The sequence below is a fragment of the Odocoileus virginianus genome, chromosome 28 (assembly GCF_023699985.2).
Source record: "Odocoileus virginianus isolate 20LAN1187 ecotype Illinois chromosome 28, Ovbor_1.2, whole genome shotgun sequence".
NCBI lineage: Eukaryota > Metazoa > Chordata > Mammalia > Artiodactyla > Cervidae > Odocoileus > Odocoileus virginianus.
Window position 1 is genome coordinate 16,392,666 of NC_069701.1, and position 14,844 is coordinate 16,407,509.

The 14,844-nt window shown below is 38.0% G+C and overlaps 1 protein-coding gene across 1 annotated transcript in view; it reads left to right on the forward strand.

Annotated features, from left to right (window-relative positions):
- The window catches only part of RSF1 (remodeling and spacing factor 1), a 146,992-nt gene extending 133,406 nt beyond the window's left edge, over positions 1 to 13,586 (forward strand). Inside the window, exons 12-16 of the mRNA XM_020915152.2 lie at positions 2,631 to 2,698; positions 4,229 to 4,436; positions 5,982 to 6,202; positions 8,376 to 8,564; positions 11,293 to 13,586. Coding sequence (XP_020770811.1) covers positions 2,631 to 2,698; positions 4,229 to 4,436; positions 5,982 to 6,202; positions 8,376 to 8,564; positions 11,293 to 11,858 — 1,252 coding nt within the window. The 3' untranslated portion in view covers positions 11,859 to 13,586. The remainder of the gene's footprint in view (positions 1 to 2,630; positions 2,699 to 4,228; positions 4,437 to 5,981; positions 6,203 to 8,375; positions 8,565 to 11,292) is intronic.
- Positions 13,587 to 14,844: the final 1,258 nt, after the last annotated feature.

The following is a 14,844-nucleotide window of genomic DNA, read 5'->3' on the forward strand; positions in this document are numbered from 1 at the left end:
ATTTCTTAATACATCAGTCATGTTGGAACAAGTTTACACAATTAGAATAAGCATTATAGGAGAACTATATTGTCCATCTGAATGCAGAGTTCCAAAGAACAGCAAGGAGAGATAAGAAAACCTTCCTCAGTGATCAGTGCAAAGGAAAAGAGGCAATAGAATGGGAAAGACTAAAGATCTCTTCAAGAAAATTAGAGATACCAAGGGAACGTTTCATATAAAGATGGGCACAATAAAGGACAGAAATAGTATGGACCTAACAGAAGCAAAAGATATTAAGAAAAGATGGCAAGAATACACAAAAGAACTAAAAAAGATCTGCCTTTTCTAAATCCAGTTTGAACATCTGCAAGTTCACGGTTCACTTACTGTTGAAGCCTGGCTCGGAGAATTTTGAGCATCACTTTATTAGCTTGTGAGATGAGTGCAGTTGTGTAGTAGTTTGAACATTCTTTGGCATTGTCCTTCTTTGGGATTGGAATGAAAACTGCCCTTTTCCAGTCCTGTGGCCACTGCTAAGTTTTCCAAATTTGCTGACATATTGAGTACAGCACTTTCACAGCATCATCTTTTAGGATTTAAAATAGCTCAACTGGAATTCCATCACCTCCACTAGCTTTGTTTGTAGTGATGCTTCCTAAGGCCCATTTGACTGCTCATTCCAGGATGTCTGGCTCTAGGTGAGTGATCACACCATTGTGGTTATCTGGGTCATGAAGATCTTTTTGTACAGTTCTGTGTATTCTTGCCACCTCTTCTTACTGGAAGAGTTTATTAAGGATAGAGTTTAAATGACATTTAAATGAAGAGTAAGGCTCAAAGCAAAAGCAGGACTATGGAAGGGTCCACATCATATCTAGACTACATGGTTGACACAGCATCCTCTTTCCTTGAAAACAGTAAAGATAAAGTAAAGTGTAGGGTGTTGTGTCCAACAGCTTATGCAAACTCAGAGTCTGAAATGTAAATCAAAACTTTTTATTTGTGTTTAAAGTGACTTAGATCCTCTAGTCAAGGGTGGGTGTTTCTTAATTATTGATAAAATTTCCTTTATTCAAAGGTTCTGATACTCTCTGAATTTAGAAAACACAGTGTCTCAGTAAGAAGGTAGTAGTGGCTCAAAGAAATAGATTGTTGGGGACACCGTTTTGAGGGTGTTAACTGTGGCCCCCTTTGCCTGGCAAAGTAATAAAAATTTTCTGCTAAAGAAAAAAAGGAAATGGATTATTATGACCCTTTACAGCTGCATCATGTCCTTGGGAGAATTCCCATTTTTCCATTAACTTTGCATCTGGCTTGATCTGTATCTCTTCTTCTAGCCTGATGAATAGATGGACAGATTTTCTTCTTTCTCAGAATTCCTCTTAAGAAAAAGCTCAGCTACATCTACAAGGATGTTTTTCATAGCATTATATGAAAATATTGGAGGTAAAGTGTTGCATTTAAAAATATGTTGTAGAAGAAGAGTTCTTAGCCTGAAACTTGTGAATCCTCTGAAATATGTAAAATTTTATGTTCCTATAAGTATATATATTTTCCTAGAAAGGAAGTCTGTAGCTGTAATGAATTTCTCAACTCCAAAGGGCAAAGTATTTGTTTAATAGTCTCATCTGTGTTGTTAATCACTGGGTAACTTTAATCCAATGCTATCCAGTTTACTGTGGTTATGGGAATGTTCTATTTCTTTGTTGTGTGGTATGGAAATCAGTAGCCATATGTCACTGTTGAGCAGTTGAAATGTAGCTAGTAAGGAACAGAGTTTTTTATTTTAATTAAATATAAATAGCCACCTGGGCCTAGTAATTACTGTGCTTAGCATAGTCTTCAACAAGTCCCATATCTTTTCATCACCTCAGTTCTCAAGTGAAAGGAGCTTTGTATGTGAAAAAATCTTAGGAATCATCTAGTCTTGTTTTTTTTCTTTAGGTAGAAGAAAAAGCCCTTTTGAGAAAAAGTACTTTGACCTAGTTTTAAAATTTTGACTGTCTGTATAAGACTCTCAGTAATAAGGATAATATAATAATTGATAGCAACAATAATATATTCCTCACACTTAGTATTATTTCTCGAATACTAAGTTGGTTCAGTTTACTCTGTCATATGATTTGTATAATTGGGTTAGCAAACTATGACCTGTGGGCCAATCCAGCTCATTATTGGTTTGTGTATACCGCATGGCCTAGGAGTGGTTTTTATATTTATAAATGGTTGAGAAAAGTATTTGAAAATCACATGAAATTCATATCACAGTGTCTAAAAAATAAAGTTTATTGGAACACAGTTACATTCATTCACTTTTTGTCTGTGGCTGATTTTGCACTACAGTGGCAGAGTTGAGTAGTTACTACAAAGTATTTACTATCTGGCCCTTTAAAAAATACTTGTTGATGTCTGGTATAGATACTCTTTAAAAGTAAAAGAACAGCAACTTAGAATTAGATGCTAATTTATAAAACTCTATTGTACCAAAGAAATTGAAGTTAACAGGAGTATGGGGTGATCTACTCCAAGTTCCACAGCCCTAAAGTAGCAGAGAGCAGTTTCATATTCTGGCCTTTTTTACTTTAGAGGCAATTTTCCTAGTCCATATACCAGGATAGGCTATAATGTGATTGTTGTATGTATTTTAGATTTGATGAGTTTGACGAAGCAATTGATGAAGCTATAGAAGATGATATCAAAGAGGCGGATGGAGGAGGTACGTGTTTATCATTCTCTATTCATCGCACTTGGCCAGTATGTTAACTAAAACGCTCTGATTAAAGAGCAGTAAGCAAGCATATTTTCTCATTCTCCTCAATGTGTATCACCATCACTACTCATGTTGACTGAGATTCAAAATAATCCATGGACAGTGCCAATGTGTAGACTCAGAGCATACTAATTGTTTTAAAAGTGTGCTGTGCTTCATTGCTCAGTCATGTTCAACTCTTTGCGACCCCATGGACTGTACCCCGTGAGGCTCCTCTGTCCAAGGGGTTTCTCCAGGTGAGAATACTGGAGTGGGTTGCCATTCCCTCCTCCAGGGGATTTTCCCAACCCAGGGATTGAACTCATGTGGATTCTTTTCCCTTTGAGCCACCAGGGAAGCCCAGTTATTTTAAAGGTAGTATTATTTTATAATCTGATACGAAATAGAATTCTTCATCCCTAGATTAAAAAATTTACTTCTGCTTCCAAAGAGAAAACTTTTATCTTTCCATTTTTAAATGACTGCTGCTACAGTCACAAAAATCAGTAATTTGAATCTGTTTTCAATTAAAAACTGGTTTATTAATTTCATAGTCTTTAATGATTAACATTAAAGTAAAAGTACTTGAAGATAATTAAAGGGCTGTATAGGGAATTCCCAGTACTTCAGTGTGGAAGATGATTATTTCCATTTGGTTATTATGAAAACTCCTACAGGGATTAGTAATAAGTAGGCTGTTTGTAGTCAAACTGAAGAAGTCACTAGCTTTTCCAGACATCTGTGCCTTATTTACATCTTTGCTGCTGAATTCTCACTTTCTCTGTCTGGCAAACACAGTTTTAAAAAAAAAAGATTAGTCTCTTTCTAAAGCCATGTCCATAAAACGACTTTGAAGAGGAGACTCTTGAGTGACTGCTGCTAATAGGTATGAGGTTTCTTTTGAGGATGATAAGAATGCTCTGGGTTTAGTGGTGATGGTTGCACAGCTTTGTGTCTATACTGAAAACCTACTCATTATATACTTTAAAAGGATGACTATTCTGTGAATCATATCAAAATTTTTTAGGACAAAGTTCTCTACATAGTGAACCTCTGTTTAGTAGGATGTTGTTGTTGTTTAGTTACTAAGTCGTGTCCAACTCTTGTGCTCCCATGGACTATAGCCTACCAGGCTCTGCTGTCCATAGGACTTTCCAGGCAAGAATACTGGAGTGGGTTGCCATGTCCTTCTTTAGGAGATCTTCCTGACTCAGAAATGAAACCCGCACCTCGTGCAGTGGCAAGAAGATTCTTTGCCACTGAGCCACCTGGAAAGCCCCATTTAATAGGATAAACAAATGTAAAACTTTCTTGAAAACTCTGTCAGTTAAAGCTGTGAGAAAATTACATAGCTCTAGGAAGAAAATGAAGTCAAATGAAAAAGCTGCTAAGGACAATCTGTAGATATTAAAGGGAAACTTTTAATAAACATAGAGTTGTCTTTCTTTCTCCTTCCCTCTCTTTCCCTCAACCCTACATCCCTGCCCCTGGACTCAGGAGTTGGCCGAGGAAAAGATATCTCTACCATCACAGGCCACCGTGGAAAAGACATCTCTACTATATTGGATGAAGAAAGAAAAGAAAATAAACGACCCCAGAGGGCAGCGGCTGCTCGCCGGAAGAAACGCCGGCGACTGAATGATCTGGACAGTGACAGCAACCTGGATGAAGAGGAGAGCGAGGATGAATTCAAGATCAGTGATGGGTACGTGGTCTGTCGGTAGATCCCATTCCCTAGGTCGAGGCTTGAACAGGGCTTCCAACCAAACTTGGCTCTGCCCTGATGGGGCTTTTTGTTCTGCATGTAGACAGTTTGTTTTCAGGGTACTTAAAACAGATTCAACAATGCTGATTTTGGCTCTTTCTAGATTAAAATGAAGTTTTAGGGGTGTTTGGGGTTACAAGGAGTCGGACACAACTGAGCGGCTGAACAACAACAACTATTTATTAATTTTTGACCAAGTCATGCAGCATGTGGGATCTTAGTTCCGTGAGCAAGGGTTGAACCCATGCACCTTGCATTGGTTCCCAGTCAAATGTGAGAAATGGACAGGTATAAGTAATTAGAAACTATTTTCTGGTGACCTATAGGGGTTTGGGTTGGGGCAAGAATTCTATACTGAATTCCTTCTATACTGTCAGGAAGCTTCTCTACAGAGCAGATATATGGAAGGAATACCACAGAGTTTCTCCTGTCAGATTGTTAGTGGAGAAAACAAACATATAAACCACAGAAAAGTCCTGCATGATTGCTACTAAAACGTAAGTCAGGGTACAGAAGAGGGCCACATCAATCCAGGGAGGTCAAGGAAAGCCTCAAGAGTGGAAATAAAGCTCTATCTGAAATGTGAAGAATGAATTGGGCAGATTGATGAATTGGGGATTAGAAGCAGTATAGAGAAAAAAAGTATTCTAAACAAATCCTGTCCAGGGCAGCCAGGCATAAAATGTCACAGAATATTTAGGAAACTCCTGGTTTGTCAGGATAAGAAGAATTAAGGTAGCAGCAGAGATTGCCCTGCTGGAGATGTAGCCAAGGCATAAAAAGAAACCAGATGATGGAGTTTTGTGTTTGTCCTGCATAAGAATGATGAAAACCCACTGAGGAGTTTTAAATACCAGACTAATATGAGGTTTATGTTTCAGAAAGATTCATCCTTGAATTCATTGGTAGAATTTATTGAGGGGAAATGAGCATAGAAATTAAAGAGACTTTGGGGAATTGCTGTAGTAGTTTAGATGGGATATGAGACCCTGAACTGAGAAAAGGTATCAGGTTTGAGATATCTTTATGAAGTAGACTCAGGAGGAATTAGTCACTGATATGAGAAATGAACAGGGAGAAAGAAATTGGGATAAAGGATTCCAAGTTTCTGCCTTGAATTACTGGATGGGTGATAGTACCAAATACCAGGCTAGGGAACAGAAGAGAGGAGTAGGCTAGGAAATAATGAGTTCATTTTTGGACATGTTGAATTTGAGGCACATGGAGTACTTCCCAAGAGGCAAAAGCAGTTTATGTACAAAAATCAGCATCAATTGATCTTCATAACTCCTTCTAAAAAAAAAAGAATGGGTGCAAAACATCTCTTCATTTTATAAACAAGGAAATTGATCCCATGACCTAGATATTTCCATTAAACATTGTTTAATAATTTCACTGGGCTTGTTAGAATTCGAACTCAGAACTCCAAAATGGGTTCATGGTTTTAAGTGTACCATCATAATTCATCTGGTTTCTCTTGGATAGATCTCAGGATGAATTTGTTGTATCTGATGAGAACCCAGATGAGAGTGAAGAAGACCCACCATCTAACGATGACAGCGACACTGATTTCTGTAGCCGAAGACTAAGGCGACACCCCTCCCGGCCCATGAGGCAAAGCAGGCGTTTGCGGAGAAAGACCCCAAAGAGAAAGTGCTCTGACGATGACGAGGAAGAAGAGTCTGAGGAAAACAGCAGAGACTCTGGTAAAGATATAATTCATATCCACAGCTCACTAGGAAATTCTTGTAACTTCTGGAACTAAAATTTCTTAAAATAAAATTCCATTCAGTTGTAATATAAACTGTCTGATGAAACTTTGTGTTCTATTCTTAACCATTTGCCACTAATTAAATCTTTCACATAAAGCACGTCTGAGAAGACAGGATGGATGTGTTCACTTCATGTCAAACTCGTTTACAGTCGTGATGAATCCTTTGGTGCTGTGTGTTTCCATGCCTAGACTTCACCTCCAGAGTGTTTCTTAGGAATCGTTTTTAATAATCTCAGAACATTTCTCCTCAGATGTCTAGCTGTTAGAGAAAGATCACTAATCATCTCTAACATTTAGATCATAATCAGTGATTTATTAGTTTTTATAAGTTATCAGCGATTGATGTTATTTATAGCTATGCTCATCCGTATTAATTAAGTAAAGAGAGGCACGGCAGCTAAAATGACAGATAAGATGCTCCAATGGATTGGCAGATAGGTAGCTGTCATCTTACTGAGGAAATGCTACAGACAGGAGTATTATATCCCAACTCGGGCCAGGCTTGTGGAGTTTTTTGTTTTATCTTTTTTTCTAAACCTTTTGAATTATTGGGAGACATCAGACCCCTTTATCAGTGATTATTTGCTGAAAACAAGAATATTTTCTTACATAACCATAGTATAATATTAAAATGGGGAATTTTTATATTGATAAAATACCATTAACTTATCAATAGTACACATTCAGATATCATCAGGTGCCCCAATATTGTCCTTTACGTTAACATTTTTTTCCTAGTTGAGGATCCAGTTTAGGATTATGTTATGCATTTATTCATGTCTCTTTGGTCTCCTTTTATCTGTAATATACCTGAAACGTCTTTGTTGACCACAACATTTTTTAAGACTACACACTAGTTATTTTGTAAAATATAACTCATTTGGTTTTATGTTTCCTTGTGATTAGATTCTCGTTATACATTTTTGGCCCGAATATCACATAATTAATGTATGTCCTCCACATCTCTATTATTTTCCCTTTGTAATTAATAAGTAATTCATACAAGGTATTTTGAGGCTGTAAATACCTTGTTCCTTATCAGATGTTGCACCCACTAGCTTTAGCATTTGTTGATGATTTTCTAACTCCTTCCTTCCTATTTATTACTTGCTGTTCTGTAAGAAAGAGCTTTCTGTTCTGCCCTGTGTATTTATTTCTTTGGTATCAGTATGGATTTAATGGATTCTTATTTCAGTCTTATTACCATCACTATTTTGACTCAGTTTGTCCTAGATTTGGCCTTTAAACTGTTGGCTAGCAGTTTTTGAATATTTGAAATCCATTAGAGAACAAAACTAGATGTGATGATTCAGTGAGATGTGTTAGCGTTCCTAAAAACTACTCTGACACAGTGTCGCAGCCTGATTTTGATTTATTGATCAGAGATGACGTGACAGGAACAGTGCTGTCTAGCAGTGCTTTGGGAGTTAAAGTAGCCCTGTGAGTTGTATTCAGCAGATTTTAATTCCGCATGGGTAAAAGCCAGAAGTATAACCCCGGTTGTGTGTTTGAAACAAGCTCATCGGTTTTCTGTGGTTAGAAAGTTTAACCTCTGCAGTGCGTTGTGATGCTATGACTGTAGCCGTACAGCTGCATCCATAGGAACAGCAGGTCATCATGAGGCAGAACAGTAACCATCCGCCAAGAAGAAGGGTTGTGGCAGCCATGCAGCCAGCTGGGTAGCTCCAGGTTGTATGAGATAAGGTTTATGAAAAACTTTTTTTTTTTTTTTTTGGCTGTGCCACAAGATCTTAGTTCCCCCACCAAAGACTGAACCCAGGCCCTTGGCAGTGAGAGCACAGAGTCATAGCCACTGGACTGCCAGGGAATTCCCAATAAAACATTTTTTAATCTTGAGGTTGACTGCTAGCATGATATATTTGTGAGCTTTGGCATTAAAACTCCCTTGAGATGTACTCATATTATTCAGAAGAAAATTGGAGATTTATAAAAGTTACTGTTCATTTAAAAGTTATGACTGAACTCTGTGTAATAGCTTTATATTTTTATAAGGTAAACTAACATTTCTGTTTGGTGGAATTGAAAATTAAAATTTGTACTTGACTTCTTTTTCCTTTCTATCCACCCCCCTTTTTTTTAAACAGAAAGTGACTTTAGTGATGACTTTAGCGATGATTTTGTAGAAACTCGGCGAAGAAGGTCTAGAAGGAACCAGAAGAGACAAATTAACTACAAGGAAGATTCAGAAAGTGATGGTTCCCAGAAGAGTTTACGACGTGGTAAAGAAATCAGACGCGTTCACAAGCGTAGGCTCTCTAGCTCAGATAGTGAAGGTAAGGAATAGCTCTCCAGTTTACAGACATTAGGACAAGGCAGCAGTACAGATTTTAAAGTGAACTCACAGTGATGATTCTGTACCATTTCTTAGAAATTTAATATAGCCCATAGTATCTTTGAGATAAAACCCATTATTTTATGCCTGGTTAGCTTGTAGTTCAAATAACTGACACTTGACAAGATACTAATTTTTGAGTTCTTCATTGTAATAATTAAATTCTTCATTGAAACTAGAAAAGTGTCAGGAAATTGTGATCTGTTAACAAGATTTCTTTTGCTTCCTGATAATTTATGGCCCTCATTTTGAAATAGCCTGTGCCCTGAATAGCTGAACAGTTACAAGCCAAGAGGGCCCACTGTCTGTCTCACCTTGACAGTGAGCTTTAGTCGGTAAACTTTTATTTCTTAATAGCTTTAGCTGTGCACCATACCAGAATTACAAGTTCTAAAATATGAATTTGTGATGTCCAGTTAGTCTTTGTAGTTATTCTAGAGTTCTTCTCATTTTAAATGATTCTAACCTTCACCTTCCCTCATTTCTTTTTTATATATTTAATTCTCCATTGTTTATGATCTGTATTGAAGATTATTTACTTTCATAGATCCTTGTCAATTAAGTTTGAGTCCAAGCCAGGAGAGTAAGGGAAAAAAATGTTTGGGTAAGGGAGACTAAAGAAAGGAGGTAAACATCTGGGTGAATGTGTATCTCCTCTTGTGTCATTAAAGACAAATGTAAATTCATTAATTCAGCTGTTAAAAATAAATACTTAATGAACTAGTCACTGTCCTAGGCACTGGGAATAGAACAGTGATAAGAATAACCAAAAATATAGCTTCCTCATGTAACTCTTATTTTTGTTGGGGGAAGAGAGACAATAACCATGACAAATAAGTAGATATATTAGGTGGAGATAAGTGCTGTGGAGAAAAGTAGAAAGGGAGGGTTGGGGGAGTAGCTGGAATTTCAGATAGAGTACCAAAGGAATGCCTCCCTCAGAAGTCAGCATTTGAATAAAGACCTAAAAAAAAGAGTTGATTCCCACCTGTGGTGAGTGGGGACTGTTACCCAAAGGTGGGGTCTGGGTACTCACCACACAAAAGCCAATAAATAGGCCAGGTTGGTGGAAAGCAAAGTTTGCTTTATTTCAGATGCCAGGCACTGGTGAGAGGTGGAAGGGGTTGGTGAGGGATGGGAAGGGTGGGCATCTGTTCAAAGGCTGACTCCCCTCCTGACAGGCAGGGCATGAGAGCTTTTATAGGCTGAGGGAAGGGGCTGCATGCACAAATAGCACAGTCAACTCAAGTTGGTCATCAGTGGTCTGACCAGCATCCTCTTGGTTGTTTTAGGTACAGTTAATCTTTAACTCCAGGGTTGGTTAATTCCTCTTTCTCTGAAGCCAGTTCTTGGGATTGTAGCAGCTCATGTCACAACTATAGTCTGGTCATCGTTAACTTCTTCATCTGGGGTTTCAGTGTGTGTGGGACCGCTCACAGGATGAGGCTCAGAAAGTTATCTGTAGCCCTTGAGAAGTAACTGAAGGTCCTTGACTATGCTTAATGACTATTTTATTATTATTTGATCTCCTTTGACTGTTTTTCTTTGTTTCTACATTTTCTCATTTCTCTGATTAAACTTATTCTTTGACTAAAGTTTTCCACAGAATTTAGTCTGTGGAAATGCAGGCAGAAGACATGGCGGGCAAGGACCATAGAGTCTTGCTCCGTTTAGTACCATATTGGACAGATAGATAATGCAGTATGCCATTGTATAGACTTTGGACTTTATTCTGTGTGAAATGAGAAATAATTGGAGGATTTTGAACAAAGGAGTGATATTATCTGACTTACATTTTCATATGGTATCCATGTTATGAGTAAATTAAAGGGCATAGGGAGGGAATCTAGGAGTCTGGTGGGGGGGGTCATTAAAATAGGCCAGGTGAGAGATGGTGGTGGAGGAGACTGGAGCAGCAGCAGTGAAGGGGTGAAAAGCAGTCAGGTTATGGATGTCTTTGAGCATAGCCCACAGAATTTACTGTTGATTAGATGGGAAAAAGAAGGAAATCAGGGATGACTGAGTGATTAGAAGAATCGAGTTGCCAATAACTAAGATGGTAGAGACCAGAATTGTGCAAGGTTGGGGAGAAAGTGTCGGATCTTGGTTCTGCCTGTTTAGAAATCCAAGCATAGATGTTGAGTAGGCAGTTTGATACATGAGCCTGGAATTTAGGGATTGGTTGCCTAAAACAAACGTGAGAGTCACCATCAAATGGGTGGTAGGCAAATCCATGAGACCAGGTGAGATCAAGTACAGACAAAAGAAAACATTTAAGGGCTACCAAGGACATTTAAGAACATGGAAGGAGAGTGCAGTATTTCAGATGCATTGTTTAGTTTTAATTTTCCCTTATTGGTATGTTTACACAATTCTCTAATTTGAGGGTTAGTGGGAAGGACTTTCTTAGTTTGTGACCAACCTGTCTTTATTTAATTTAACGATTTTGCTCCTTCCTAAGATCATAAGATAAAGTATACTGTGAATCATATTGGGCATTGTTGTGAGAATGAGAAGAGAGAGAAATGAGGCCAGTTACTGAAGGGAAATATTTATATACAAGCAAGTCTGAAAGTAGGACATGGGATGAATATGGGAGGAAGAAGAGGATTACTTATATCTGTTAATGGTTAACTCTGCCAATGGCTTAAATGTGCTGTTTATTCTAGAGAGCTATATGTCCAAGAACTCTGAAGATGATGAGCTAGCTAAAGAATCAAAGCGGTCAGTTCGAAAACGGGGTCGAAGCACAGATGAGTATTCCGAGGCAGATGAGGAGGAAGAAGGTAAACCATCCCGAAAACGGCTACACCGGATTGAGACAGATGAAGAGGAGAGTTGTGACAATGCTCATGGAGATGCAGATCAACTTGCCCATGACAGCCAGCCCAGGGTCCTGCCCTCAGAACAGGACAGCACCAAAAAGCCCTATCGGATAGACAGTGATGAGGAAGAGGACTTTGAAAATGTAGGCAAGGTGGGGAGCCCATTGGACTATAGCTTAGTGGACCTACCTTCCACCAATGGACAGAGTCCAGGCAAAGCCATTGAAAACTTGATTGGCAAGCCAGCTGAGAAGCCTCAGACCCCCAAGGACAGCAGCACAGGCAGTGCAAGCCTGGCCCCCAATGGGACGAGTGGTGGGCAGGAGGCAGGGGCGCCCGAAGAGGATGAAGATGAGCTTTTAAGAGTGACTGACCTTGTTGATTATGTCTGTAACAGTGAACAGTTATAAGACTTTTTTTCCATTTTTGTGCTAATTTATTCCACGGTAGCTCTCACACCAGCGGGCCAGTTATTAAAAGCTGTTTTATTTTTCCTAGAAAACTCCACTACAGAATGACTTTTTAGAAGAAAAATTTCAACAGACCCTGAAGTCTTTCTGTGAAGTGACCAGTTTTGAACTTTGAAGATAAATAATTGCTGTAAATTCCTTTTGATTTTCTTTTTCCAAGTTCATGGTCCTTGGTAATTTCAGTCATGGGGAAAAAAAAATCTTATTATAACAACAAAGATTTGTATATTTTTGACTTTATATTTCCTGAGCTCTCCTGACTTTGTGAAAAGGGTGGATAAGAATGCATTCCAAATCTGTGAGGGCCCAAAACAGAATTAGGGGTGGGAGAAAGCACTTGTGCTTTTAGCTTTTTCATATTAAATATATATTATATTTAAACATTCATGGCATAGATGATGATTAACAGACTGTTTAAAAGTTCAAGTCCGTATTGTTGCAATTTAAGAATTGTAGATAACATCATACATAAGTCATTTTAGTAACAGCATTCATGAAATCAACTTGTTTACTATTGACGATAACCACACTTAAAAAGAAGAGACCGATAAAAAGATACCGTCATAAAAAACTGTAACCTAAGTTTCTGTTATAGCGGAGTTTCTTGTTTTTAAAAAAAATCATCTGAAAAGCATTTGTATAATGAAATGTATAATGAAGCTTTGACAACCAGGTTGTGCTAATAGCAAACTTTTTTAAACAGCTTTATGCAGTGGTGATGACGTGGCCTTTAATATGCCATCGTGGAGAGTTATTAGTGAAATGAGTGTGGTCTTTCTTAAGGCCCAAGTGGACTGTAAACTTTGCAGATAATGTAACTCTTGTTTTCTGGCCACTTAATATTTAAATATCTGAATTATCGTTTTCAAAGAAATACACCTATACATAACATACATGAAGAGATGGATGCTAAGCAGACTGCAGTATTTTAGCACATTTGAAGAAGGGGAAAGGATTTTCAGGTGAATTTTAACTGGTCTATTCTTGCCCTTAGTATCTACTTCAAATTGAAGTCTACAAACAAAGCAGTTCCTTTGGGAGGTTTTTAGTTTGAATTTTAGCATGTGTGTGTGTGTGTGTGCGTGCGTGTGTGTATATGTGTATGTGTGTGTGTTAGAATTTCCTATCTGCCTGGATATATTAGCAGGGTTTGAATGTAGTTTTGGCCATTGGCCATTAGACCTCTATTAAAATTCATTAATTCACATGACCAACATAGAGTTGATTGAAAAACACCAATATACTTAACAGCTATATCCATTTCAAACATCTCAACATTTTAAAGAAAGATAAGCCCTTTGTTTCAAGAAAATAGGGGTTTGTAACTAACTAAATATCTAACATGTAACTGACACTAAAATATGAACTTTGTCTTAGTTTCTGTTTCAGCTGTAAAATTTCAGGCAGAGCCATAAATAATGTTGTACAGAGTGTAGCACTTGTGATTAAACCTTGCCTGTCAAATTCTGAAACTTCCAGCCATTACTTCTGTGAATACTTTTGCCCTGGGATTGGGTTTTCTGTTTCAAGTGTTGTGTCTGTTGCCGGCAATGGACACACCATATCTGCTGCTGGCCCAAGGAACTTCATTGATTTTTCTTTGCAAATTAAGCATTCTATGTGCTAGTCAGTGAATAATAAAGCACTTCTCTTTTTTATTATTAAAAAGCTGGCATTAGACTTGCATTATAAATACCTCTAGAAACTTCACACTCTTTCTTTTCCTCCCTTCACAGGTGTTGCCGTTAAATCTTATCTTTTGGCCTTGAAAGTTTATAGCTGTTGTTTTTCACTTGTTGGTTCCTGTTTGTTTGTTTCACCTTAGTTCTGTAGTACCTGCCCATTAATATTTTTGCTTTGATTTTAGCAGTGTATATGTATCTGTATAAAAAATAAAATAATGAAAGCAGCCTAAAAATAGGATGCACCAGTAGCATGTGGTTCCAAGCAAATTGTGATTTTCATTTTGAGACAATATTCCACCAGAAGGGAGTGAAGGACTTATATTCCCAGACAGTAAGCAGGGCTATGTAAGGAGCCACATTCACTTACCAGGCCTTCTTTCTGGTTAGGTTTGTCCCATTTATTTGAAAGTCAGTTAAGAATGTGAGCCTTTTAACTATATAAAACAGGAGGCAATAGAAGGATTCCTATTAATGCATGGTAAGTGGTTAGAATGTGCAGGTGGCCTATCCTACCACCCACCCACCCCCCACCCCCACTCCCACCCCCCACCCCCGCCCCCGTCTTCTGCTACCATTTTAGTCTTGCAACGGGGTAAAGCCACTAAGGTATAGAAAATCCCTCTCTCTACCTCCAGACACACGAGCTTCTGCTTCAACCTGTTCTCTTCAGTTAAGCAAACGACAAGAAGTGTTAAATGGGTAGGTTATTTATTTTACAGGATACCTAATGTGAAATAAGTTCTTTTTACCCTTCTGGCATAGACAGCAAAATGTTCATTTTTATCTTAGTAAAGACTGAGTATTCCATTTAGCAAATGACTCACTGACATGGGTTATGATGCCACTTTTGCTGCCTGTTATTTACCAAACTTGAATTAAGTGTTTGTGAACTCAATAGTGAGTGTTTCCTTTTGAATTCCCTTTATATTCTCATTAAACCAGTTAACTTTGCTTCATCTACAAAGAGTACAATCCAAGCACCTCTTACAAATTATCATGCAGATAGGTTAATCATGGCTGATGAAATGTTGAACAGTTCACAAACAATTCTGCTTGGTGTTTAGATTCAGTCCCTCAAAGTCTTGGGTTTGCTGAAATACCAACTCTGAACATGCTTTGAAGAAGTTAAAAAGAACAAAATATAGGAAAAAGAGAATGTTCTATATCCAAAGACATAATTCAGTCATTAGGAACGGTCCTAATTCAGACATTAGGACTGCTGTACAGGAAAGCAGCAATTC